At 40.0% G+C, this 27,961-nt stretch overlaps 2 protein-coding genes and 1 long non-coding RNA gene across 9 annotated transcripts in view; 2 read left to right on the forward strand and 1 right to left on the reverse strand.

The window, feature by feature from the left end:
* LOC120802076 overlaps window positions 1-8,102 on the reverse strand; it is a 69,875-nt gene extending 61,773 nt beyond the window's left edge. For both annotated transcript variants that reach the window (XR_005709180.1, XR_005709179.1), the window contains exon 1: window positions 7,860-8,102. This is a non-coding gene — a long non-coding RNA (uncharacterized LOC120802076). The remainder of the gene's footprint in view (window positions 1-7,859) is intronic.
* Window positions 4,186-11,523, forward strand: LOC120802075 (leukocyte cell-derived chemotaxin-2-like). Of its 4 annotated transcripts, none has more exons than XM_040149523.1 (6): window positions 4,186-4,276; window positions 4,398-4,476; window positions 7,054-7,365; window positions 7,872-7,962; window positions 8,800-8,945; window positions 10,476-11,523. In XM_040149523.1, exons 2-6 carry the CDS (start codon window positions 4,428-4,430, stop codon window positions 10,640-10,642), a joined length of 765 nt encoding a protein of 254 aa, XP_040005457.1. In that variant the 5' UTR covers window positions 4,186-4,276; window positions 4,398-4,427; the 3' UTR covers window positions 10,643-11,523. The 4 variants fall into 4 exon arrangements, 2 of the variants coding, with proteins under 2 accessions (XP_040005457.1, XP_040005459.1); XM_040149525.1 differs by lacking the exon at window positions 10,476-11,523 and adding an exon at window positions 9,221-10,459; XR_005709178.1 differs by lacking the exons at window positions 4,186-4,276; window positions 4,398-4,476; window positions 10,476-11,523 and adding an exon at window positions 8,325-8,454 and having other exon boundaries at window positions 7,345-7,365; window positions 7,872-8,188; window positions 8,800-10,459.
* A 1,736-nt stretch (window positions 11,524-13,259) lies between these two features.
* sh3pxd2b (SH3 and PX domains 2B) overlaps window positions 13,260-27,961 on the forward strand; it is a 39,839-nt gene continuing 25,137 nt past the window's right edge. For all 3 annotated transcript variants that reach the window (XM_040150683.1, XM_040150684.1, XM_040150685.1), the window contains exons 1-3: window positions 13,260-13,664; window positions 16,823-16,903; window positions 27,441-27,516. In XM_040150683.1, the coding sequence (XP_040006617.1) occupies window positions 13,593-13,664; window positions 16,823-16,903; window positions 27,441-27,516 (229 nt within the window). In that variant the 5' untranslated portion in view covers window positions 13,260-13,592. The remainder of the gene's footprint in view (window positions 13,665-16,822; window positions 16,904-27,440; window positions 27,517-27,961) is intronic.

Genomic DNA, 27,961 nt, shown 5'->3' on the forward strand with positions numbered 1-27,961 from the left:
ACAGAATATCTTGGTCTCATTTCCCCTTCTGCAGATAAATCCTGAACATTTCAAAGTGCCGAACATTAGTCTGCTCTCTTGTGGCTGAAATGTATGGGGATTTTGTGACACGTGTCCCTGCATGGCAATTTCCTTAGAAAGTAGAGTGTGAATCCTCAGCTTAAAAACAAGAGAACCTGAATCATACTCTCTCTTCTAAGAAAGCAGTGGTTTGAAACGTCCACCCCTCTCTCTCTCTCTCTCCCCGGAATCAGATACTAGTGAGGCTGACTGCCATGTTTTTCAGCAGTGACTTCGCTCTCTTAATTCATTTATTCCCCATGCTCCATCTCATCTTTTGCTACATACCTCTGCCTTCTTCCCTATCAAAGCGAAGGGATGTGATTTAGCCACCTTCCTTGCTGCGTTTGATATTCTCATTCCACCTCCGCACTGAACCATCAATCATGAAACCCCGCTTTGATCTGTACACGATTGGCCGTGACATTCATCTTCTTGGCCTATCGCATTCACCACTACCTTTATGTCCACTCCTGCACAGTTCAAAGGCTTTGGTCCTTAAAGTTTAAGCTCTCCTTCTCTCACTCCAACGAAATAGTTTTACTTTGTGCTCTGTCACTTCACTTTTTCTCTCCTTCACCCCATGTTTGTTGTATCAGGGTCTCTATTAATTCTATCAGAATGAAGGTTGTGAAGAAACATGAAGGAAATATTACAGGTTAAAGTATCAAAAGGAGCCATTTGTTTGAACGCAGAAGTTAAGATACACACCAGTTACCCTTTTGCAAAAGCTTTTCCACATGTCCACCAAACATCACCATTATAGGACAAAGCCATTGGAAAAAAAAAAAAAAAACAGACATTGCCGAGTTTTTAAAGATCATATGACTTCCTCATCTGTTTGTTTTATACTTTTTTTATTTTTTTAACTTGTGGAAACAGCTGTTTCAAATACAGACATCCATTGTAGAATACCAGAATTAATGCTCTGGAATAACATTGCAACAAGTCTTTCATCTGATGCTAGCACATGCCTTTGAGGTTGATGGGCCTTAAAGATTTCAGTCACATTCAGTCTTCTGCTTTGTTGGCTCTCCGCTGCTCTGTTTCTCAGGTCGGCTTTTAACTTGTACTGTACGTTCATGGGAATTCACAAGAGGGATGAAGGACATGGACTGACATTTGTATACTTTAAAAGGATATGCTCGGCCTGAATGTTGTTGTTTTGTTCCCTGCAGACCCAGGGAGGGAGAGAGAGAGAGAGAGAGAGAGATGTGTGGCCAGACTTCAGTCCATCCACTAACGCCCTTTGAAAGCCCTCCCTTGGCAGACATTGAAATGCTTTTAGCAGAACATATTATTCAGACTCTGGTGCCACCTGTTGGCTGCCATCAGCATTGCAGAGTTCATGCCCTGTCCTACAGCGCTCCGTTTGTCTGCTCAAGCAGGCTAAACTCCCGCTCCCCAAGCTCCTCGAATGTTTACAAATCGACAGAGGCAAGTGGGTGTGACTGGGCTGCTGTGCTGAGAAAGCAGATTTATATCCACAGAGCAGTTCCGATCCATCAACAGACAACGGAGCCTTTTAACTCGTTAGTTTTTGTGAGATGTTCCTTTTCACCTGAGCTACAGGGAGAGGAATAGAAAAAAAAAATGAAATGAAAGAGTAAAAGTCAGGCTCTTGCCCAGTAACAGCTTGGCTTGTAAAAGGGTGAAATATCACTGCGTTCTTTCAATATTTTATCTGCCAGCAGTTCCTTCAACCTTCACAAGGAATAGCCTCACTGCGTGCTTTTTCTTTACAGATGACAGGGGCCTAGATGTCATCTAGCTGCAGATCTGGCAGTTTGCTGAAGGGAACAGGAGGGAGAGGGAGGGAGCAACAGGAGAATTAGAATGTATTTCAGGTCTGAAGCAAGTGGTGCATTGCTGCAACTGGTATCTCAGGGAAGGAGGGAGTTTAGAGGGGGGTGTGGGGTACAGAGGCGAGCAGGAGGGAGGGTGAGGCTTTTGCGGCAAACTGTTGCTAGGAAACACTTGTGGCATCTCTTCTCCCTCTCCTTGAAATGCCAGAACTAACTGACAGAAGCTGGAGTGAAATGTCAGTCCTATCCTCCCATTAGTTTGAAGGATGTGGTGTGTGTTTCTATTTAAGTAGCCATGCTTATCAAAGGGGTCCCAGATAGTCAACACAAGCCTTTCTTCTGCAGGAGCAGTGTGTTTAGGATGCAGACTGGGGTTTCTTCTTTCTCATCTTCTGTTTGTCTGGGTATCTGTCTTTCTTGCTTTCTTTTTTTCCTTTCCCTCTCACTCTGTCTTTCAAGAGGTTTCTGCATCTTTTCTCATTTCCTCCCTCCCTCACTCACTCTCTCCCTCACTCCCTCACTCGTAAGCAACATTACTTTGTCTCATTCTCCCCCTTCTGTCTGTCTTTTACTGGTCTCTTGCTCCTCAATTCCCTCTTTCCTTTTCAAATTCCAAGTCATATGGTCCATCACTATAATCCTCTGCCAAGGTATTTGATTATCAAAGCTGTCTGACTGCAAAAGCCTCAACTCGCCACTGGCCATTATTCAGCCCCTTCCCCTACACTCAGTACATTGTAATTCAGAGAGAGTAACCGACTCAGAATTAGAATAAAAGCATTCAAATTCTACAGTGACCTCATCTGCACCACAATACATCAGTAGAGTTAGATACACTCGGACATACAAATGAAGAGAAACTAGAATGAGCAAACAAAAATCAAATGACCCTTCATTTCTGAACTTCATGTCGCTGTGATGAAAGAACACTTGTTCCTGCTATTCATTAAAAATGGAATAAAAGTCAGGATGTCTGAGTTGCACATTTGTCAACATAATTACTAACTTCTATAATACACGAATCAGCTTTATCCTCATGCCAGCTAGGAGTTGTTTTTTTTTTCTTACTATTTTGTAAGTGAAGGGAAGGTGTAGCACCTTTGAAATAAAGACAAATATAGAAAAGCTACCACTGTTGCTTATACCACACACAATCAGAAGGAGAAATTTCATTGAAAAAGTTTTTCTCAAGCTTTTAACTGGATTATCATCCATGTACCCTTGAAGAGAAACTATGAGCCATTTTTGGCTTTCACCATATACATACTGCACAAAGCAGACTCTTAAATACGCTACATTCCCATGCTTTACAGTATTCATCCATGTGCCTAGTTTTCACTCCCACTGGGAGGGGAGGAAATTCTCACCATTGATTGACTTGCATTGCCTTGTGTGAGGCCTTAAAGCTAATTGTCTCATAATAGCTGTATGGATGGCTCCTGCAAGAAAAATAATGATTTTTTTATTTATTATTTATTTATTTATTTGGTCATTAACGGGGAGAAGCCAGGATGTGACAGCAGGAGGCAAAAAGCAGTGAGACTTGATACAGAAGTCCTATGCCTGCTGACTGCACAGGACGAACTAATGGGTTTATATTCGGGGGGGCAATAATTGGAGTTGCACTTTTTACTGCATGTTTGCTGCACAGTTGCTTCACCCTCAGGTGAAATTATCAACCTTTTGAAGAACTCATACCGCCATTGTGGACTTCTTGGAGAATGATAAAATAAATCTGTTATTATACTAGCAGCCTAACAAGCCTGTGAACGTAATCCAGGGCACAACTTTCTGCCACAAATGAAACAATGAAACAATGAGGACTATAAACGTAATTTCAATGGGACAGGGTTGCAATATAATGACTTAAGAAACTAAAGTAAAATGAAGTAGAAGTACATTAATAACGATATGCTAAAGGAATAAAAGTCAATGCATTATAAGTTACTGCCCAACAAAGACATAATTATGTTTAGTTAAATTAATATTAATTAACATGTAACTTTAGGTAGAGAAAAGGCATGCTCAAAAATTTTGTGATTTACAATATACTGAAAAATAAGGGAAAAGTATTGAAATTAAATTTGTCGATACTGTTGCTCAGTTGGTAATGGCTTATTCCAGATGGAACTGGAAGGCTATTTGTTAAAGCCTTACTTCTAGCTGCTTTTCCTCAGAGGCCAATACCTAGCTCTGTAACTTTCAATATTGCAACAAAAAGTCAATAAAGTGAGCCTTTTCCAGCAAGTAAATGGGAGTGTTTTCTGAAGGCCAACATCAATATTGACAGTGGGGGAACGTCCTGTGGTCAGGGCCTGCAGCTGCCACAGCAGGCTGGTTTTCTAACAGTCCCTGCTTTGTGTTTCTACCCACTGCGCCTGCAGCCACACTAAAACGTCTCCATGAGACCGGTAAGTACAATTCCATTTTCTTGCATAGTAGCATTATATTCATTATATGAAAATGGCACCTACTGCATAGGACACTTACCTGACTAGAACAAGTTTTCTGTTTTCTATCCTTATCGCACAGATGTTGGAGTTCTAACCTGATCCTCTGACAATGAGAATGCTGTTGAGGGTCTGTCTTATTGCAACTCTGCTTATATGCTGTAAGTAGCCTACTGTAAGCATAATATACACTATATACTATATATGTTTTAATATGTATCATGACATATACATTACAACATGCAATGTCTGGAGTGTTACTATTTCATGCACAAAATGTCTACTCACAGCCACGTGGTATTGTCATGCATGTGTAGGCACTCTCACACAAACACAGCAATATGCCATTCAGCAGTGTACACTAATAGGATTCCTAATACAACAACAATAAATGGTGTATAAATATCTGCCTGCCCTTGGAAATTACCATGAACTGAGCCCTATTAAGAGACTAAACTACTGTAAACACAAACCTTGGGGGTTCGGGCCAATTGCTGGAGTCACTGTGTGTTGCCACAAGTGGATGAGACATTTAAAGTATGAATAAGTGTTTATGCAACATTACATCATTGCATCCAACTGCAAAGCTTAAGGCGCACTCTGACTCTGAGGGACTGTTGAGCGACAAAAATGAGAGCCATCTCGTCATTGAGATAAAATGATTCATGTTGCAAAAAAGACAACTATCACTACTGTTGCATGAGAGGTACCTAGTAATATTGTTTGTCCTGTGGAGTAAGTAGACATACGCTGGCCAATACAGACCACTTTCTCATTCAGCTGGATGGGAAAATGGTCTTGAACTTTTGGAACCCACTGTATTTACCAGAAAACTCAAACAGTGCTTAAAGGGGCCATATGTAAGTTTTTGCTATAGTGACATACCCAATGTTAGCATTAACAGCTGTTACTTACTAGTCTAGAAGAAACGTTGCAAGTCTAACTCAATTCCTTTACTCACCAAGAGCTGTCTCCAGTGGTGGAAAGGAACATCAATATTAACTCGTTTTAATTCTATTTCTATAAGTTTTATTTCTTCTACTGAAGTTAGCGTTCTAACCAGCTAGCTTTGGCCCAGCTGAGCCATCTCGTCACTTTCCAAAGGTGAGTCACTGTAGCGTCCAGTCTATAAATACATATAGCCACCTTAAATCCACCGTTTTAAATTTCTTCAGCTTTGTCTAATGAAACATAAGAACTGAAATCGCCAGGATGAAACAATGATAAAGAGCGCTTTACAACTGTAGCTGTGATGACATTGTGCAGACAATGATTGCGGTACTGCATGTTGCGCTAGAATACAAACCTTTGGTGAATTTTGGTGATAGACAATTTGGTGACAGACAAATAGACAATGTGTAGTCAAATAAACATCTAAATGTGTATTTTGGACATTTTCTTTCAACTAGTCTAAAAGAGATGACGTTATGAAAGCAAAATAAACCAAAATCTCAAAAAATTGACCTGAGTGCAAAAAACGTGTTTGCTCATAGCGTCTTGCCTTACCAACCACACCAAACATCCTAGCATCTATCTAGCCAAACACCCAGAACATCAAATCTACTGCATTGCAACAAAATGACACCCTAACATCCTACCCAAAAAGAGTTAAAGCATGTAGCGCCCCAAAACCCTGGCAGCCCCGTAATGTAGCACCCACCTATCAATGCACTCACAACCATTTAGAAAAACTCCAGCAAGACCTTACTCCAAGCTACTTCTGCCCACGCAACAAGCACACTTACATTTTTGTCACATAATTTTGCCTCCTCTAATTTTAACTCACATACTGAGGAAAATTGCTTTTCCATGCCACAGCCGGCTATCCCACCCTACTGTCTCCCGGTCATTAACGCCTTCTAGTGATAAGCAGCTTCTTTCAATCACTGAGACCAGCATGTGTTGCTGCGACAGGGCAGCATGATTGAAATATTTTCTTTGCCTCTGAGGTTAATAGAGTTAATGATGATCAAAGACTCATGTCTGGGCAGGATAATTAGTATGCTGTCAGAATGAAAACACACTATGAATAACTGAACTTTGTCTTTTGTCGATATGGACAAGTATCACAGTTATCTACAAGTGTGCCCACGCAGTGAGCTAAGACATACCAAGAGACATTGTTAAAATGTTAAGAAAATGATAACAACCACATCTAATGTCTACAAAATGTGTGTTTTAGCTTTCATAAATACATTACAGGGTTTTTAATAGCATTTTAAAGCAATCAGCAGTTGTGACTTTATGGTTATTCATCACAGTATCAGGAAATTTGGGGGAATAGGAATTTAATTCTCTTTCATTTTATTGTTTATTAAGTTTGGTTGTTGAATAGTATGAGCCCTTAAGTGAATTCACTTCACTCTAACCTGCCTCAACATTCTCACTATCTAAATTGGTGGGTAGATGTGTAATCTAATGAGTAATTTGAGTACAGACAGTAAAATCATCCATATATCCCTTAGATCTATAGCTCAAATCCTGATAATTGTTTAGCATACACCATTTTGAGTGAAAATTTCTATGAAACATAATTTCAACAGTAATAAAATATGTTGCTTCAAATTCTAAATACAAAGTACCTAAATCCAAAATTAAAAGGGAAGCCCAAATATCAATCTCACAAACATTTGATTTAATACTTAAACCAAGAAAGAACTCGAGTCACATTCTCATTTTAATCCTCCCTCCTTAACTCACTTAATTCTGACTCTCAGTGCCTTTCATCTCTCCTTAAGGTGTCCTGTTAAATTGTGCTTCAGAACATAAAAAGAGGAAAGGTGAAGAATTTCAAAGCAACGAGAAGAACGCCAGCAGCAACATCAAGTTGAGGAGAAATTACACAACAGCACATGATGGGAGATCTGAGGCTGTGAGTCCAAAGAAGAAGGTCAAGAAGACCGGAAATAAGAGAATTTCCATGGGACCAAGAAGTGATATCAGCTGCACCACACTAGGAGGCATCTGCCAACCAAACCGATACATCTGCCAAGGCCGATACCTAAAAGACAAGTGTTCAGGGACCAAGATGCGGCAGTGTTGCATGCCAGGTAGAGTGATACAGTTATACATGTAAATACAAACACATAACTGCACATTCTGTATGTGGATATTACAAATGCCGACTCTAAGTGAGAAATCTGCAGCACATGGAGTACTTCTTTCACCCACAGTCATACTACTATACTATTGTTCTTTGCCAATAGGGATTGAAAGGTTTGTGTACTCTTCTTTACAGTCTGAGTCATGAAAATGCGTTATTGTTGGTGTGCGGCTGTATCAATGTCTGACACACCACTCATATGAAAGACATCAATAAATGCCATTTGAACAGTGTCTTTCGGCAGTAACTGACCTTATTTCCACATGAATAGAACATGAGGTGACTCAGACTCAGCCAATATTAAAATACCCTTTTTTCAGAATATAATTTTTATGCTTGGCCGTTTGAAATGCAATGCAGCAGCCTGCAAATATGTTGTATTTGTGGAAAAAAATGTATTGGACTTCTAAAAGTACAACATGCTTTTGTTTTTTTTTTTACCTGTCTCTGTAGTTCGAGCCTGGAGTGTCCTTTGTGCTGGTCACCACAACAATAGAGTGAGAGCGTGTGATGTGCATGGTTGTGGAGCTTTCAACTCTAAAAGGTGACGATTTTTATGCATCAGCCTCAGAAAATAAGTGGTGCTGCAACATCAAAGCTTCACAGTGCAGATTAGTTGATAAGGCCGCATTTCCAGTGTGGCATTGTCATGTCGGCCTTCAAATGTGGCTGGATGAAGGGACTGAAGCCTAACACAGCCTAACACCTAGCCCCACCTACCCTTAAATACCTTCACACAGACTAATTTAGGTGGACTAAACCATCAGTGGGTGAGTTCACTTTACACATATACATATACACACTGCTTGGCCAACTTAATATTTACACATTATGCAATTGGCTTCATAAATCCGCGGGCAATAGCGATATACAATATGTGTAAAACCAGCTTCTTCTAAAAAACAGATATTACAGAAAAGACACACAATACTCCCCTCAGCTTCTCAAACATGGAACAGACAAGAACTATAAGTTGCAACTGATTCCAGAGCAGAATCTTTTTTCTTGGAGAAGAGGATGTAGGTGAGTAACACAGGTAAGCTAACAAAAACTGCAAATATGTTAGCAGTCTTTAGTGCTGCAAACACATCAAACAGTAGACTGGAAAAGAACTACAGGCCAAAGAATCCTCCTATGTTGCACAAACATTAACACACATAGCATGACATACACTGTGAGATGAAGGATCATTGTTATCACATACATACTCACACAAACTGTTCAGTATGTGGCTGGTTTTCTGTGGGCAGAGATGTACTCTATCCTTATTAGACATTAGAATTTCTCTTGAGAAAATTTGGTGAAATATTAATAATTTAAACAGAAGTTTTTAAAATGGCTTTGTAGTTATAATCTCTTCTTTCACCCCCCACCTTTTCAGAGGTAATGGCCTACATAAAGCTGTGGACCTGGTGTGCGACGATTATGGTATTGCCAACGCTCCATTCTCAGGAACCCTGGCGGGTCCAGTGAGTCGGAAAGACCCAGCAGGGAATCAGTATGAGGGGCTCAGACTTCTCAGTGATGGTATGGAGGCCAAGATGTTGTTACAGTACTTGAAAGTGAACGCGGCAAGGGAATGAAAATTCTGAGGATTACTTTTTAAAATGATAGTATCCAGTCTCTGAAAATGTTATATCAACCAACAACGAATCTAACGCCACAGTGGTGACTCTGTGAAGCTGCCACGCTCATTGTAAAGAAATCTTTGTTAGATAAACCATGATGTTGGATGAATAGTCACCAAAGTTCAAAAAGACCGTGAATGTCTGCAACCATTTGCATGGTAATCCATCCAACAGTTGTCAAGACATTTCACTGAACTACAAGAAGAGGACAAGTCGAGGGTCATCAGAAGCCGTAGGATTTTATCTGGGAACCATGAAAGTTTTATTAAATCACTAATCTTGTACTGTTCCCTCTACACGTAATTCCTGTAAACTATACTGTATAAGGCCATGGCTAGGTCAAAGGCCATGTTAGTTTATGTTGGAGGCCTTAGATGGGGATGTAAAGGAGTGATTTAGAGGGATTAGCAGAGGTGCTGGAGAGGGGGGCTGAGACTCCACTGAACTCCTGGTTGCTTCTAACACCAGGACCCAGCATGTGAAACCCCTTCAAAAGCTGTTCATGAGTAATGACCCCCACTAAGGGACATCATTACAGAACAAAGCAATGCATCAGCGTTTATGTGTCTGTCAGTGGAGCCTGCAAGAAGAGCGCACAGATGCCTTTGTAATGTATAGTGTGTGTGTGTGTGTGTGTGTGTGTGTGTGTGTGTGTGTGTGTGTGTGTGTGTGTGTGTGTGTGTGTGTGTGTTTTGAGAGCATCTTCAGTTGATAAGGCACTGGAGTGGAGCGTAAACATCATTAGTCCTCATTCTGCCTCTACTCCTAATTGAACTGTATTATCAGAAGAACACATGTACTGTCAGTCCCTTTTGATCTCTGAGTAAAGCACAGCATGATTAGACATCAGACACATTACCTCGCCATGATACCCACATTAATGCTGAGACACTGATCATTAGGAGCTCATAGGATTTAATGATGGTGATGCACTTGTAGACTAGCCTACTTTTGGGTTGTTTGCTTCTAAGTTGGCGGCTTGCTTGGTTTTTATTTCTCTACAGAATGGTGAAAGGAAAATGTTAAGACTTTTTTTTTTTTTTAAGGGTCTTGAGCCTATATTGACCCATTGGGAATCATCAATGAGCAATTATAAGCCAGTTTTCGCCATTTTTCATTTGTTACGGGGCCTATGTGCATTTTCATCACCATGGCTGTGCAGTACATTTGTACAGATTGTATACAGCACATTAACTGGTATAGGTCTATATATAGCTTTTAAGAAGCAGTTCCCCGAGATGAGGGTAGAGTTGCTGACTCCTTCTCTCCAACGGTCACTTTTTTTTTCCCTATCACAAAAATATCAATCTTCAAAATTCTGAAGAGAGAAAAAAAAGTGTGCAAATAAAAAATAACTCTTCAACAGGTCTGTGCAGGAGATAACGGAGCATTAATGTTCTCAAACTTTTTCTTTTGGTGTCTAATCAAGTGCACTGTGTGAAGATCTTCAACATCCGTCCTTTCCGTTACATCGGCCCTGTGGCTCAGGGAGAAGCTTTGGGTTATCTGTTGCCACTGCAGGAACGCTTCTCTGGCATCACCTCACACCTGGAGCTGCAAATGTGTGACGGCACTGACCCTTCACCTTTTATATGACCCCCTAACTTTCATCTTTAATGCAACTTCTGACCCCTCACCTTTTTGAAACACTTAACCTTTGACCCATAACCCTCTAAAGTTAACGAGTGCCTGATTATGATTATGAGACCTGATGTTAGTTCTTACTTCTCTGTGTGATGAAAATGAGCACTTTTTATTAGATAGGTCTGACACTTAGGTTTTCATATTACATTTAACATCTAACCTCTGGTGCAACTGTTTCAATTCGTCATCATCTACAGAATCTAGCGGGAGTTAAAAATGTCTCACATTTTGAGAAATACAACCACCCCCCCTTAATGACAGCAATTTATTCAAGTACTCTGTTCTTGCCAAACGTTTGTGCAACTGATGATCCTTTGTCTCCATTTCTTTTTTTTCTTTTTTTTTGTATCATTTTCCCACTAAATGTCATTTTTCTTTTTTTTCTTTTTTCGTTCACTGGAATAACTTAACATTTCTCATTAAGACTCTTACATACTTTCTTCCTTCTTCTTTATTATGCTGTATATTCCATTGTTCTACATTGACTCATATAACCCTTTTTACATAAGCTCTATATTTGAATGATGCAACAAATTCTTGGTTTCATTTCTGCTTTGGATTAAAATGGTTTCTATTTCTATAACCCAGCTGGAAATAAATGTGGTCTGAGACAAGTTTTAACTACGGAGTCTCGTGTCTTCATCAATTGTCATATTAAAAAAAAAAAAAGAAATTCACATTTCTCAATACTTAATTCTAAATTCTAACTTGCTATGACAGTACTGACTCCTGACATTTTCTCTCTCATGCAGCCATTGAATTCGTTGCAATTCTATAGTAAGGAGTGTGCTTTTTCAAATAAGGGTGAACTGCCACATATACAATATTAATGTAATGAGAACAATACACCAAAAGATGGCGCTATTTTGCAATAAAATTGTCAGTAAAATCTCACACTTTGTCATTAGTCTTTATAAAAATCTATTTAAGTTATTTATGAATTAATTACACCTAAATCTGAAACAAACTGTAGCATAACACTGTGTGATATAAATAGATTGTAAACAATGAGATCAACAATGACGGATAGACATTAACCACGTACAGACACGAGGATGTCATGTGATGCAGTTTGAAAGTTCCTCTCTTTCACCCCAGTCATTATAATGGATTATTAGTGTAGAGATGAGCTTTTTATCCTCACTGTAAAAGGGTAAATCATCCTGTGGCGGATTTAGGCTGGAAAGCTTATGTTGCACAGGTAATGGCGCACCCACGTGTGCACATGTAAGCAAACTACAAAATTAGCCATAATTCCCGTGATACATTTCTATCCAGATGTTGTGAAACTTTGAACACATGCTGTTTCCTTTCAGACATTTGTGTCTAACATGTACCTACTTACTTTTGCCACCCTAATAGGTAACGTTAGTTGTTTGAATGGAAACCTAAGAATTTAACCAAAACCACCTAAACACTGACAGTTCAAATGTATTTAAAAAAGAATATTGTAACAGTGTCCACTTATAACTTAACTACATAATTAAAACTTAACTTAAACTTATCAATGCAAACATGACGGGCGGTGTTTGACTTAAGTCGTGGGCCAGCGATCCGATTCAGAGAACGAATGTTTCGGGTAAACGCACTGAGCCGAATCCCTTCCCTGAAACGGTCCGATCCGAAGGGGTTGGAGCCACTGACTTGTTCAATCACTCGCTCGCTCGAGGTACACGTCCGTTCGTTGCCTGTGGGTGAATGCGATTGGTTCGCTCAAGCTGCTGGAAGTCAGGCCCATGAGGCCCCAAGTTCATGGGTGATGCCGAACTTGTAGATCAGTTTAAAAAGACTTAAAGGTCATTAAAAAAAACCCCAAAAAAACAGCCGTCATCTCCGATATTCAGCGCAGATGATTAAATATCAAGAATTATAAACAGAGTTTGGGCTGTTTGTCAAAGTGACTGCACTTCCGGGGATCATATACCGTGTTGGGGCATGTTTCCGGTCAGTGAGCGGGACCAAGCAGTCGGAGCTCCGGCCGAGCACTGGACAATTCCGTGAACAAATCTTTTGAACTAATCTTTTATAATGAACCGAGTCTGCTGAAGAACCAGTTTGCGAGCCACTAGGTGGGGACGACGAAGGGGTAGGTGGGTTCATGTGGTAGGACTGTGAGGTCATGACTGACAAAAAAAAAAAAAAAAAGCCAAATGCCAAAATGTATGTAAGGGGCACACCTAAATGCCAACAGTGAAATTGGGCAATAAAAGAGATACACAGTGGCAATATTAAAAAAAAGGGATTCGACATATTTAAGCATGGCACTGCCTATGACTGCAGCCTCAATAACAAATTCTCTGGCAATTTCTCTCCTCAATATGAATCCGCAGAGATCTCGCTCTCCGCTTTCCTTTCTGGAATCCGTGGGTTCCCTCGGATCACTGACATTAAAGGTGTGTGATACCCAGATCCGAATGCTCACACCCGGTTCTATTTCGAGCGTATGGCTTGAACCCCCTCGGTGGAGCGATCCGGCAGCCTGTGGTCGTCGTCCCCCCCCCCCCCGACGCTGCAGGGGTTGGCCCGTGGAGCACAGCGGTCGTCCCAGTTGCTCAGAAGGGAGTGGGCGAGCTGGGATAGGCTGGGAGTTTGGTCGGAGCCTACTGCGGGACGGGACAAGGCACAAGAAGGGGGCGGAAAAACCAGCCACCGCTCACTAACTTCTGGCTTCTGAGCGGCTGAATGTCGGGCAGGGAATTAGACGTAGCCCAGCTTTACGGAAAATAGCATTTGTTGCATTCACGGGTCGCGGATCTGACCGGCGCGGATGACAGAGAAGCGTCGCCGTGCAAAAAACTTTCTCAGCCGGGTTTGATCGCTCGTAAAAACCCAACGGGAAATTCTGGGTTTTTTTTTTTCTTTTTTCTTTTCTTTTTAACGGAAACCCAAAGCAGAGGACATCATGCCACGGCGCACCGTGCAAGAAGTCACAGTGCAAGACGTCCAGAAGCGAAGGAACCCGAACAAGCACTACGTAAGCCCCCCTTTTTTTTTTTTTTTAATTTATCAAAACAACAGCTCCTCGATGCGTGAATTGAGCAACGGACCGATGGGTTATTTTGCAACTGCCCTTCCTTTCCCGTCGGGTAAAGTCAAAAACAAAGAGAGTATCAAATTACAGTTCACCAAGCCAGACGAAATGGACAGAGAGGCTTTCACCGGATAGGGGGTTTGGGAAAACTTCGGGTCGGGTCGCTCCTCAGATGAAGCTTTTGGTTATGAAGATTGTTAGCGCCGCAGTCAACGGAGAAACTGGTTTGATGGATCTCGACGGCACATACAGTGAAGTGGGGGGAAAAAAAAAAAAAAAAAAGACAATAAACACTGAGCCAGGCATCCTTAAAGAGATACAGTCTGCTGAAAGTTGTCCCTTCGGTGTGTTTCAGGTCTACGTTTTTCGAACCGTTGAATCAGCACGTAGAAAATAATGTTTGCTCTATCAGTTCTTCGTATGGTTCAGAGATTTGACCGGTAGCTTTCGTCTTTACACCTTAGAGGATTGGAGGTCACTATTGTTGTTGTTTTTGTTTTTGAGCCATTAAGGAGCATCTGAGCGGATCCGGCTTGTGTGATCTCTCACCGTCCCCCAGGCTACAGATCCTCGGGTGACTTTCAGTAATTGTGCATCACATGCGTGTATGTGAACGTAAGACCTGTGCTATTTCTACCGGAGCCTGCAATCTAACAGGATCTCTCCCAGTCCCGCTCATATGCCCTATTGCCACGTGTGTGCCCTCACAGAGAAAGGTCCCAAGAAACATCTTAATAAGCAAATCTCCCCAGTCCACAAACCATTTAGACTAATCCTCCCGAGGATAGAGTTTAAAAGTGAGCATCCCAGCTTCGTCAGGCCTCGGGCTTTCCAATTTAAAAAAACATACCTGCAGGCACTGATAACCAGGAATCTGGATGGCAGCGCTCTTAAGGTCATCGGAGTGAACACAAGGCAACGTTTGAACAGTGGAAGGGGCCTGAATGTTACCATATGTCAGGCAGCATTTGTAGTTAACACGGATCTTGTTTATACCAGTTTTAGTGATTTTTTTCTTTTTTTTTGATCAGACATGCCAACTGATAATTAGACTATTGACACAGAATAGCTCTAGTTCTCGGTGTTTAGCTGATGTTGACATTGAAAGTGGCAATATCCTTATGTCTATAAGAGATGTTGTGATAATGTTGTAATTATCTAACTAACAGTGCCTCTATTGGCTAATTTAGGGGATTTGTGTTGTATGAACATAGTCCCAATACTGAGAGCGGGGCAGGGGAAAAGTTGGTAGAGAAGAGGAATGTGTGGATATTTTTCCTCTTTCAACAATCATCCCCCACTGGTACTGCAAAGCAAGAGTGGGAGACAAGAATGTCAAAAAGACAAAGACTCTTGTTTCATTTTTTTTTTTTCAATTCATAAACAATGGAGCTTTCATCATTTTTGTCTGAAACTGAGTGGTGAGCCCGTGTGGGTTTGTCTGCAAAAGTGCACACAGTCAGTTTAAAGTAACACGTATGACATCATATGATAATGGAGAGCCAACAGCGAGAGCCTCTTCCAAGTCCTTAGCAGGTGTTCATGTTAGTTCCGTGTACGGGATGTGTGCCCTTGTATGCATGGGTCGGTTTGCATGCATATATCTGCGGCAATGATGCCTGTGTTGAAGGGCCAACAGGCCTTATACCGCTGTGAGTGTTCGTGGTCAAGGACAGAGAGTTCCTCAGGTCCTGTGTCGTCTCCATCTGTCCGTTTGCTCCCTGCGGTGCAGCCCATGTCGTTTTGTGCCTCTGGTACTCTCTGCACATGCAGGCTGGAAACCTTAAACCTTCCAGAACCCTGAAGTGTGGTTAAGAGCGCAAAATGTGGCTTAAAGCTCATCTGAGCTGAGCCTTTCGCAAAAGGAAAATGAAACATCACACTAATATTAGTGTTTCGTTGACTTGTAGGTAAAATTATAGCTTTCACTCGCTTCCTCAGACCAAGGGCTTCAGCTTCATTTGCCCTTTTTGTAGTTGTAGTTTAGAGAGCTTATTTTTCGTAAATATTTATATTCATCATGAACCTTTTTTCATATATTGGTTCTTAATTGTTAAGAATTTAGTAAATAGTAGTTGGCTACAGACAGTATCCTGTAAATAGTCCCTATACATCTGTTAATGTCCAGAGGACCCTCCATTAGTTGAAGTTTACACGCACGGACTGAATTTGGAATAACTATATAATGTTTTGAGATATAATTCTTTTTATTAAATGAAGACAGAGTCCCTGCTAGACTATAGCGCTCTCAGAGTTGATCCATCCATGGCCGTATCTGACTTCAGTGCCCTGAAAGAGAGAGCAAGGCCAGAGAAGGTCTGGGAGTGGGGCCAACGGCATTCAGCCAGACACAGTGAGCCTCCCTGGAGTTTCCGATCACCTCCCTGCTTTTCCCCTCTTGTTCGTCTTAAGGGAAGAAAATAAAGAACTGTGTCTGCTGCCTCCAGACTGTAGTGATTAGGCTAGATGCTTTTGGTTAAATGCTTTGTGATGTTTTAATGTTGTTGATATGAGTTTGATGGAATTTGAGGTTGGACGTGTAAAAGAAGTTCATTTTCAACTTAGCATTTTCCCAAAACTAATACAAAAGTAATAACAATTTATCTTAGTATTTTATTGGTGTTGAGGTTCCTTGCATACACTTAGAATGTGATATTATGCTGCGTTGAAGGCTTCACATCAAACTCATGACCTGATGTTTCCATCGATGTGTTCGCTGCTCAGTTCTTTGTGGCGGTACCTGCCACGACAGTGTTTGTTAAAATGCTGCAATTTTCAAAAGGCAGCACAGACAAATCTGTTGTATCCATACAGGATAATGACTTCATCTTTGGCAGGAAGTGATGCAAAAGGATTGGGAAGTGAAATAATTGGATATCCCCGTTTCGTTCATGTGAACAGATGTTGACAGTGACTACTGCCTGATGCTGCATGACAAGCATGCTGTTTGCTTTTCCTCATGCTACCCTCACTAGGAGTCAAAGCACTGCCAGTTACTGGCATTATGAGTCAGCATCACGTCCGGACTTATCAGGTGGTTAACAATATTGATTGTTTGTTAGGTCAAATGTTACAGTTATTTTTGTCTTCTGCTTTTCCAGGTTTACATCATCAAAGTGTCCTGGAGCGATGGCAGCACGGAAATCATTTACAGGCGCTACAGCAAGTTCTTTGACCTGCAGGTGAGTATGTGTGTTAGTCAGTGCTTGTGTGAAACTGTGTGTTAGTGTGTTGTGTTATGTGATTTTTTTAATAATGTAAGTGTCTATACATTTGCATGTTTTAGGGGTTAAGGAATGTGACAGGTTATAACTTTTCCACCAGTGGAGACTAGCGAAGGCCAGGAAGGGAATGGAAGTACACACTCCATGCAATACTGTCCCCCTGTAGATGTAGTACTTGTAGCCAGACTCTTCCTGTCCAACCCCTATGACACTGGTAATTATAACGTGCGAGAGGAGTCAGAAAGTGTCCCAATGCTGTTAATGGAGAACAGTGATGAATGCGTCGACCGCGCTGATGACCACAGAAATGTCTGAATCATTCTCAAACATCATGCTGGCAGCGTGTTGCACAAGGAGGGAATCTCATTAGTATCCTAGTTTCCCTTCCTTTTTCAAAGGTAATGAATCTGGGGACCTGGCCGTGTCTGAGCTTAGAGAACATGGACTCCAGGAAACCCAGAAAGGCAACCACTTTTAATGAGCACATAGTCAATTTAGGCGAAGTTTACTGTCAACCTAATGGGATTACATGCCTTTTAATTGATTAGGATGGTCAAAGCATGAGCAATGAAATGGTTTGTTTTTTATTTGTTTGTATGGTTTTATTATGTATGTCCAATCAAAGAGTCTTTATTTTTGGACTGAAATTTAGGCTGAATGGTTGGTTGAAAATCTGTCATTACCTTCTGTGGCTACTCTCAGTTACACACTGTATATTGAATTCAAACCATTTATGTATGTTTTGAAAGCTGTCTATAAAATAAATTAAGATTGGTGAAAAAAAGCTGCGTTACTTTTGACGTTTTGGCTCAAGAAGAAGGCTTCTTGGGTTTTGTGAGTGGTTTGACATGGTGATAGGAGGAGATTATGAGACTTTTAAATATCATTACTTTGTTTGTTTTTTTTTGTTTTGTTTTTTTCCCCCAATACGGGCATAAAAAGTGAGTTTCGAAAGCCAGATATCTTAGCGCAGGAGTAATTGCTATATCAGAATTAATCAATGAGCGTACAAGTTGTGTGCTAGGAAAGAGTTGTCTCTTTAACACATCCGCAAATATTGCTAAAACATAGTCAACTGTCACCGATCATCATTTCATGATTATTTCATCCATACTTAAGCATATTACCAGCACAAATCAGCAGTAATATGACTGAGACATGCAGTTTTGGATCAGTGGCACTGAATCAGATGAGCAAATATAAGATATTTTCAGCAGGGGCATTTCTCGTGCTTCCTGCTATGTTGACAGCCTGTGGTTGGTCTCTCAGCGGTGAGGGAGATGTAGATAAACCCAGCTGGGGAGATTACATGCCAGTCTCTTATCGCCTGTTAGGTTTGGCAGTCACGCATTATAAGCCACCTTGAGGCTGTGGTATTTCTTGCAGAAAAGTTTGGTATGCTCAAGATCTCGTCAGCTCCGCTATGATAAGGGGGATTATACATGTTTTATGTGAGTGTTGTGGTTTCCAGTATTGGTGCACTCATGATATGATATGCCGGTATAAAGTGGAAAATAAACAATATGTTTCATTATCCTTTGAAAATTTTAACCAGCAGCACAAATAAAGCCACTGAAATTGAGCAGTGTTTTCACTTAACTTACTGTGTTAATTGTGTTGATGCTATATGTGTATTTTAATAGTAAATAATCTAAACTGTACCAACTTGTATATACTGTATGTTGTATCGTGGCAGTAGCGGAAATGAAAAGTAACCTGGAGATCAAATCAAAATGTAAAACAATTATTAACACTGACAATCACTCAAAGTCGTGTAACTTAACCAAACTGCATCAGTGAGTCTCTCCAAAGTCCACAGGCAGCAGGAATTCGGAGTAATATCCACAGGCTAACAGGTACTGAGTCTACTGACTGCCTCTGGTTCAGCTGCAAGCGCACACCGCTATGATAGGCCAAGAGGGGAAAGCGTGTGTCAGTCAGTCACTGCTTAAAGCAAGCTAAACTTTAGCACGCAGTACGTAAGTGAGTTTTTAACACTATTTAGTAATGGTTGGCAGTTAGGTTGGTAACATATAAAAGGCGAGTAGGCGAGAGAAGCTGAAAGCTTCTGTTAGTGTTGGACTTAGAGTGCGGGCATACAGCTATTTATTGGAGGCAGTACGTACCAGTGTAAACTCGATTTGTATAGATGGAGCTTGCAAAAATACCAGTAGAAAAGATTAGTTTGGTCATTTCGGGCCAGTCTGTCATTACCATTTCCTCATTCCCTTTCCTCCTCTTTTTTTTTCTTTCCCCGTCTGCGCTGGTCATCTCTCATTCTGTGATTTGATGCTGCTTTGTCTTGTGGTTCAGGAGGGGTTCACAGGAACAGAGACAATATTAAATTGAAAAAAATGATACATAAACGTGTCTTTGGTCAGTCCAAAGCCTGATACCCAGACAGGAAGTGTTATTCACCACATCGCGTCACAACAGCTGGCCGAAGCAGCTGAAGCTTTAGATCAACTGAGGTAACGTGCCTTTTGTGTTGTCATTAACCACAGACTGTGTTAATTCACTCAGACTTCAGGATGGTTTCTACATTTATTCGGGGCATTTTCTATTCATATCATATTTCAATCCAGATTTACATGTTTTATATTCCGATGACAGATTGTCAGTTATGTTATTTTCATATAACAGGCAAAATCCAGATGACCATCATCCTGGTGATAAGAAGAGAATCACACAGAGGATGTTACTAGATAATTATTATCTTAAAACTAATTTTTCATTCCTACTTCTTTTTAAAAAAAAGTAGGAAGGAATTTTTAAAAGAACTCACCCTGTAATGATTCTCCTGCCAGGTAAAAGTATTTACCTAGTTATGGAAGTGATAAACAAAAACGGTCTAGAATTAAGTCCACCATATTAAATGCCTAGTCTGCTATGGAACAAGGTTGGCATCGGGGCTTAAACGTCTCCTCAATTCCTGTTTTCTTGCATGTCTGATGGCCTACACTTCCTGAGAATACTTGATCAAGAGCCAGACGTTCCTCTCACCCAAGATATTTCTGCTACTTCTCACAGAGCTTTTGCCATGTAACACCCAAACCAGAGTTTCTGTGTAGCTGTATCAACCAAACTACCAAGTATCTATTGCTGCATACTGGAGAAGGACTCTATGGTGAGGCAGGGTTGTTGCCTGCACTTATGCATAAATATATGTAAAGCAAAGTATGTGTTCAGTCTTGCAAGCTATTGAATACAGTGAACAAACTAAACAATTAGCATTTTACACATAAAACCTGTGGCTCTTTTTTTTTCCATTTCAGTGGGTTAAATTGTGATCAGAAATAGACGGAACTGTTGATTCAGAAAGATGGAAAGTGCAGTGGTTTTTTGTCATGGGGTCATCCTAGCGGCTTTGCAATTTTATTTCCATGTCACTAAGAACAGTTTCCATGCTGCACACGTGTCCACTCAACCTCACGAGCTTAGTCCTCCAGCATGCCCAGTCACTTTGGATACAGGATAAACTTTTGCTTTAAAGCTGTTGGAAAAAATCAAATATATGGCTACTTGTGTATTCAGAGTTGCACAGCTGTCACATATTTTTCATCTTCAGTAATCTAGTAATAAAGCATTTTAAAGGGGGGCAGATTATTTTGCTTAGGGCAGTGCGGCCGCTTGTTGTATGAATTTCACAAAGCAGCAACAATGTTCTTATTTCCTTCGTTGGCAAACTTAGTACTTTGGGCATTTTCATAAAAATGTACTGTATGCATCTTTTAGCAGTGCAGTATTCCAAAAACAGTAACAAAACCAAAAACTGTGTTTTTACTCTGGAATGCTAGAAGATAGGTACACTATGTTCTTCACGATGCACTGAAATACACTAAATACAGAAGTCCAAAAATCTGAGGCTATACAACACCATAGCACCCTTTTCGAATTTTGTTATTTGTAAGTGTTTGTTTATTACTGCTGGGGATGGTCAAGTGTGACATGGGAGTTGTTTTTTGTTGTACCACCCTCTGGGTCCTTAACCATTTGTTGCCATTGAGCTATCTGGATTGGTATTGGCCAGGATGATCTGCAGCTGCCGTTAAAATAACTAGCCTTGATTGGGATTAGTCATGTTTTAGGGAAATGGGGTGTTGTTGCAAATGAACATAGTTGATATTGTAACCACATGCATTTTTCCACTTTAAGATGCTGGTGCTGCAAAATACCATAAGATTGGGAAGTTGTGGTTCATGTCTTGTGACATGGCGGAGACCTATCGAGAGTGTACCCTGCCATTTGTCCAGTTCAAGCTGGGATAGGCTCCAGAACCAACAGTAGAATAAGTGGGTACAGAAAATCAATCAAGGGATGGATAGAAATTTGCCTTAGCAACAGGAGGGCAGGGTGAGACAGTATATGACACCAGAAAAATTGTGTGCCCCCAGGGTAGACCAGGAGTCCAGAATTACAGTCACTAAACCCAGCCTGCTCAGTGTGACATTGGCCCACCAAAAGAGCAACTCTTCTGAACACCTGATGATGAGCATAGGGTAAACATTGCCATGGTCCTGTAACTCAGTGGTTGGAGCATAGCACTGAAGAGCCCAAGTTACACTGGTGCCAACCTTATAGTAACACCTTCAAAGCTTCAACCAAATGATAAAGTAGCATATGCTTTTTCACAGTTTCATGGTAGGGTTGGGAGATATGTATTTTGAGTATTGCTATATTGCTTATACTGATGTAGCTATCCTTAATTCAGCAACCAATTAAGTAGAAACAAACAATCACAAATGATTATTGTATATATTATTTTATTAATATACTGCATATCAGTAGTGAGATACGAAATAAAAGTATACCGTGATCGAAGATTTTAGTCATATAGGCCTACCTTATTTAATGACCCTTAAACTGGGGGGCCAAGGTCAAGCCACTTTATTTAACGAAGCGTACTTGAGAAACGCAGCCCCCAACCATACCGTTGTGTGCCTTTTTTAAGCTGACCCTCTGCTGTGACCTCTTTGGAGGTGGTTATGTAGAAAGAGGATTGCTCTACTGGGACTAACTAAAAGAATGACATTAAAATTATATAGACCATATGTAGACTGAACATACTGATATCATCCATGTGTCCCCAGAAGTTTGCCTTGGTGTATACTATATGCTAACATTAGCATATAGGATGCTACCCAGGTAACTTAGTATTAATCAAAGTAAGGAATTTATTTATATATATGTTAAGGAAAAATAGATTTCATTTACTCATCTATCCATCCAAACCTGTTTATTCTGTGCTGTTTATCCATCCCAGCTCACAATGGGCTGTGATTTTTTTTTCTCTCCCTTTTTTTTAAATTCCTGTGGAAACAGGGAAAGTCGTCATTGGTAGTGCAAAGCATTCATTTATTTTGGTGTCATATTTTGTACAGATATTACTTAATTTCTATCCTACAAACAGCTGTCCAGCATTTAGCCATTGATCAAGTTAACCTACCATTTAATTCCAGTGCTACCTCAGATAATAATAAGCCCTTTGCATCAGTATGCAATGCACTACATTATATAAAACTGTTAACACCGAGAGCCACTGCCCATGGATAGTGTCTTTGTTCTCACTACTTCATAAGTGGACCAACATTTCAGCCTACCACTAATGTGGGGTTTTTCTTTAACACTATGGTTGTCTACAAAGGGTTAAAAATGAGCTCATGCATGAGTCTACAGTGAATGAGTAAAAGAATAAGGGGACTACTGAGACAAGCATGTAGCAAAAAGAGCAGCCATTGTTCTTGGACCTTTTTATACTCTCATTCAACAGTGTGGTGCTTCTCAGATATTCTTTATTAAGCCTTCTTTTAAAGGCTCATGATGTGGTTAAAGCGGATATGGACTAGACAAATTATAGCCCCTTGGAAGATTACGTTAGTCACTGATTCAGCAAGAATTTGTTAAATGAAATAACAGTGTTTAAAGGTTTGCAGCATGGCCATATTAACAGGCTGGGGATGTGATCAACATTGACACATCACAGTACGTTTAAGAGACTGTGTTGTAAACAGATTCTTAACATTTTGTGGTCCGAGAAATAATCTTTCCATTATTCAATTTCCTGGCAGATTAAAGCTTTGCTGAGTGCCTACCTTTATTGAGGGGAATCTAGATATCTTCCAAGTATGGTTTAGAACAATATCAGTATCTCCTCATCAGGCTTTGGTGAATAAGAGAATGAGTCCATGAGCTAATGCTACTTTCATATCAATCGGCTGTGACACTGCAGGCCAGGGCTTGAATTAAACTTCAGACAGTTTAAAATATCTTTAGATATTCTGACAGCAAAGACAAGTAACAGTGACAAGGTAGAGTACAATATGGAACTGTGAGTTCACAAATAGAAATGATTGTCTGTTAAGCTATTGCTTAAAGCTATATATGTCATTATACCATCTATATACTACCAATTTTCATTTCTTTCCACCTGAAATGAAGACAGAGGGATATCATTTAAAATAACATAGTTCATAATAGCCTTGGAAGGTCAAGTGGTGCTTGACTGGGATTGACATCCTCCTGCCTGTAGAGCACGAATAATTAATGTTGGGTGTATGATGTAACTGGTATTTTGAAGAGACATCTTTACTCTCTGCAGATGCCTTTTCTGTTTTGGTGGCTCTGATTACAGAGTAGATACAAGGTTTAGAGTACACACAGAGACTGGGTGTGCCTGCACTCAAAGTGAGACACATGGGAACAATTACAATGTGTGGGGTACTGGCTCTTCTGTCTTTGTGTCTCTCTCTCTTAGTTGCCTGTCTTTCTGTTTTAATTATCTCTTTTAAGGTGGTAGTGTGTCAGTGGTGAGGCACCTCGGTCTTAAGCCAAACAGAGTGATGCTTTGTGAGTTTAGGGCCTTTTTCTCCTTTTCAGAAGTCCTTCTTTGCCTTTTGTTGTATCTTAAGAAACTGAAGACTGAAAACTAAAGTGGACTGACTCACCTCTTTTACTTAACTTGCCTTTGTGGACAAAGAGGGTTCGTGGCTCACTTTTCTGCTCGCTTTGTTTTAATTCTTTTTTCTTTAACAGGGGAAATTGTGGCTTTTACTTTACGATGCTGAATTTAAGCAGTCAGAGCAAATGATAAGTAATTTAATTGCACCCGTATGTGGATTGATATTCATGCCTTAAGGCTGATCTTTTCCCTCAGAGTACATAGCATAAAACATGTTCCCACACAAATGTAGTTTTTACAACCAAATCCAAGCCAGAGTTATGATTTGTGAAAAAATAAAACATCATGTCAGAATCTCTAGGTTTGGTTTTCTTCAAGTGTCTGAGATTAAATTAACACGAAAACTCAGGTCTGTCAGGCATGAAAGCTAAGAATGTTATTGGACTATTTGTTTTGTAATTATATTCATAGCCTTATTGGATATATCACAATGGACTGCTTGTTATTGTTTGACGAGCTCTGCTAATTTTCAAAGAGAGGAAAATTATCAAAGGCCTTTTGAGCTGGGAGAGTAGTTCAAGTTAGACAAACGTCTGTAAAGAATTTGATTTAAGATTCCAAAGCCAGTGTCTTTTTCCTCGGCATGCTTGGTGATTTGCTGGCCTCCTGCTGGGGCTTGAAAAGCACATGAGAGGGTTTAGAGATTAGGTCAAAATTAGCTTGTTGAACTTCACTGTTCATGGAATTAGGGGAATTTCATAGCATAAGCTATGAAAAAGAGTTATTGAAGAAATAGAGCGAAGTGGAGGAAACAAAGGCCAGTAAGGTCTTTCTGTGCATCTGAAGATCCGTAGACATTTATTCACGTGTAAAACAGACAGTATGTCCTCTTTTATGCTTGAACATATATGATGTTTCTTTCTTTTTTCTGACTGGTGCTTTCCCATCAGGATGTCTGTTACCATCCCGGGGCTGTCAGTCCTTTCAGACTGTGGTCAAATAGTACATTACCATTGGATATCGTGCCGCACTTTGTTTGGCAGTTATATTTTCCTCTTTACTGTTATATTTCAATCAGATTTTTATTTTTATAAAAAAAAATATCTGTTCATCTCAGGAATGTTTATATGGGAGTGACATCTAGTCTCGAAATATCTCTGGTGTAAACTATTTAAGTTATTCCATCTGTGCTTTAATCAAAATTAAAAGTCAAAAGTATTAAGCCCTATCTACTTAAGTAATTTCAGACTGTTGAGAACTTTATGCCACTCATTGCTTTATGGCAACAATGCCACTTTGGCACTGAGACGGTCCATAAAAAGTATCAGAAAATACTTTTGGGCCAAGGTCTCTGCCTTTTCCATAACCTCTCCATCACCTCACCTCATATTACACCTTACCCCGCCTTTCTCGGTTAGTTTTGGCTCAGTCAAACTTGTTTCTTACAAATTGGCATTCAAAGTATTTTTTTTGTGAGAGCTTGATTCAACATCATTTTTATGATGAAGAAGCTTGCTGCAAGAACTCTTTGATTACAATATGGTAAGGTAACTATTGATAGCAGCCTCAGGGCAATAGTGTATCACTGAAATCCCAACTATGAACCTCAATAAAAAATCAAAGTTCATATAATGTCTGGTGAGTAGATAAAATTCAGCAGCAACACACAGTCATCTACACAATGATACACACTGTTTACATCTCATAGTGGGTGGATTGGAGGAGGCAGATCAATTATTTCACATTTTGAGTCAGTTAGGTTTCACGCAAGCAGGCTGGATGCCTGTCCTTGTAGAATACGCGGGATCGCCAAACCTTATAGAAAATCTGTCGTACATAATGCATCAAAAATCGATATTTTTGTTGATATACCAAGGCCCAGAAAAGACACATTATGAATACATAGACACATACGCTCACTGTGAGATCTGAAATTTAGCCATTGACTTTAAACATACAAATGTGCAAAAACTCTAGGACTTCACATTTCTGTTTTGGCAATGGTGCTGCATATTCAGGTCAAGGTTCAGAGATATTCAACGGTGGAGGGAATGAAATCATCCCTGGTTTAGATATTTGGCAAGCCATTTTGTGTTGACCCTCAAATGCCTCCGTGTAGTACGGCCTTGATAGACAAATCATTTTATCAAGTTAACATTGAACAGAACACAGACAGAAATGGTATTAATGTCATTATGTGCTAGCCCTGAAATAGTACACATGGCCCGGCTCTTACTGCATCTGCAGACCTTCTTAATCCTTAACTATGTTTGTTTTCTTATTTGGTAGCGGAAGCTGATACGGCCTATGGTTCTTAAATTAACTTCGGAGCACCTTGAACTGAGGAATTCTACATTTGGGAGATTTGTCAATCAGTTGCTGATTTGCTAATGAGAACAACATTAACATCAAAGCCATCTGTGTGTCCACAGTAGATAATTCAATCCAGCGCTCCATGCTAATGCTTTAGATCAAAACCATTATCTCAAAAGTGAGAAAGGGATTGCTGAATAGTGAGTATTTTTAACATGCATGAGACTATGTCTGGCAGTTTTGTGTCAAAACCGATCACTAAAAGACAAAAAAAAAAACCTGGGATTGAAGTATCAGTAACTGCATGTCCTGCTTTGAGAAGTGAATGTGGTTGACAGTGTGAAATTATACAACTGATAATCACTACTGAATGGTCTTCTCAGTTTTGAGAGTGCTCTTTGGTGCATGGTTTTATGATCTGTAAGAACTGTGATCAAATAAACTGGCCAATTATTGAAGAAATAGTATCTTTATATCATTCAAAAACTTACTTGAATCCCGATAACAGTGTTTTTCTGTAGTCAAATAAAATTTGGTTTGGACTGCGAGAGTCTTTTCTTAATGTTTTTGAATTACTGGATTTTATACTCCGGGTCTCTCAAACATTTAATTGAGTCAAACAATTTTACTCCTAACCTTAAATTTTTCAATTGGAGGTTTGCAGGTGTCAGAAAGTGCATTATAGAAAGAGAGATTGCACTTGGGAGTTCATTAGTCAGCACGACCAGGTGTAATTTTATTGACCCCAGATGCATAGAGAATGGGAGACACACGCACGCACGCAAGCACACACACACACACACACACACGCACGCACTGATATTTATACATGCATATGTATCCAAACAACCATATACATGAACGCACAAAGAATAATGGCTGACTCTTAAGACAGAATGAGTTTCATAAATAAGGAATGATAAACTGACACTGAGAGAAATGGTGATCAAGATAGATAAGGAACCACTTCTTTCTGGCCTTTAAAAATTATGGTAACAGAAATGTTCCACTATGTCAGGGCTGCCTTGCTAACAGCCCCTTAGCTACAGCAGTATATGAAGCAGAGAGGAAAAACCATACCATCTGCTCAGTACATTCCTAATCATTGGCAGGCCTTCCTTTATTGGCCGAATTCCTTGTAGGAACTGCTGATTTGTAAAAATGTGAACCCTTCCTCTCTGGCCTTAGATTCCCTGTTGTGTATAATGTGAATTGCATGTTTATATGTGTATGTGTGAGAGTACTTTGTGTACTAATAAGTTTTAATTAATTGTGGTGTTTCAGATGGAACTGCTGGATAAATTCCCAGTGGAGGGAGGCCAGAAAGACCCTAAGCGCAGGATCATTCCGTTCCTACCAGGTAAGAGTTGAACAGACATTGTCCCCCCAGCGCCCCTTGTCACACAAATACATACGGTATAGATCACACACAAATATGGATTGTCTGGAATAAACAGAAGAATTAATATGATAATAATAAGTAATATCAAGAAAAATGGCAAACACTTGCTGGCTCAAGCTTCTGAACTGGGAGGATATGCTGCTTTTTCATATTTGCATTAATACCTTTTGGGTTTTGGACTGATGATTAGACAAAACCTAACAATTTCTTAAATCCAAGATGTCTTCTTGGGCATAAGAAATTGTGATGGAAATTTTTCATTATTTCTGAAATTTTATAGACCAATCATTGATCAATTAACTAATTTGAAAAACTGAAAATGAAAATCATTGTTTGTTTCAACGCTACTTGTGTTCAGATGTTGTCAAAATATGCGTAAAACGGTGAAGCAATGGCTTATCAC

The sequence above is a fragment of the Xiphias gladius genome, chromosome 17 (assembly GCF_016859285.1).
Source record: "Xiphias gladius isolate SHS-SW01 ecotype Sanya breed wild chromosome 17, ASM1685928v1, whole genome shotgun sequence".
In the NCBI taxonomy this organism is placed as follows: Eukaryota; Metazoa; Chordata; class Actinopteri; order Istiophoriformes; family Xiphiidae; genus Xiphias; species Xiphias gladius.

Excerpts from the sequence above, each read along its gene's own strand:
- LOC120802075 (XM_040149523.1), top strand. The coding sequence starts at position 4,428 with ATGAGAATGCTGTTGAGGGTCTGTCTTATTGCAACTCTGCTTATATGC. Across the intron at positions 4,477-7,053 it reads TGCAACTCTGCTTATATGCT|GTGTCCTGTTAAATTGTGCT; the intron begins GTAAGTAGCCTA and ends TCTCTCCTTAAG. Across the intron at positions 7,366-7,871 it reads GCGGCAGTGTTGCATGCCAG|TTCGAGCCTGGAGTGTCCTT; the intron begins GTAGAGTGATAC and ends CTGTCTCTGTAG.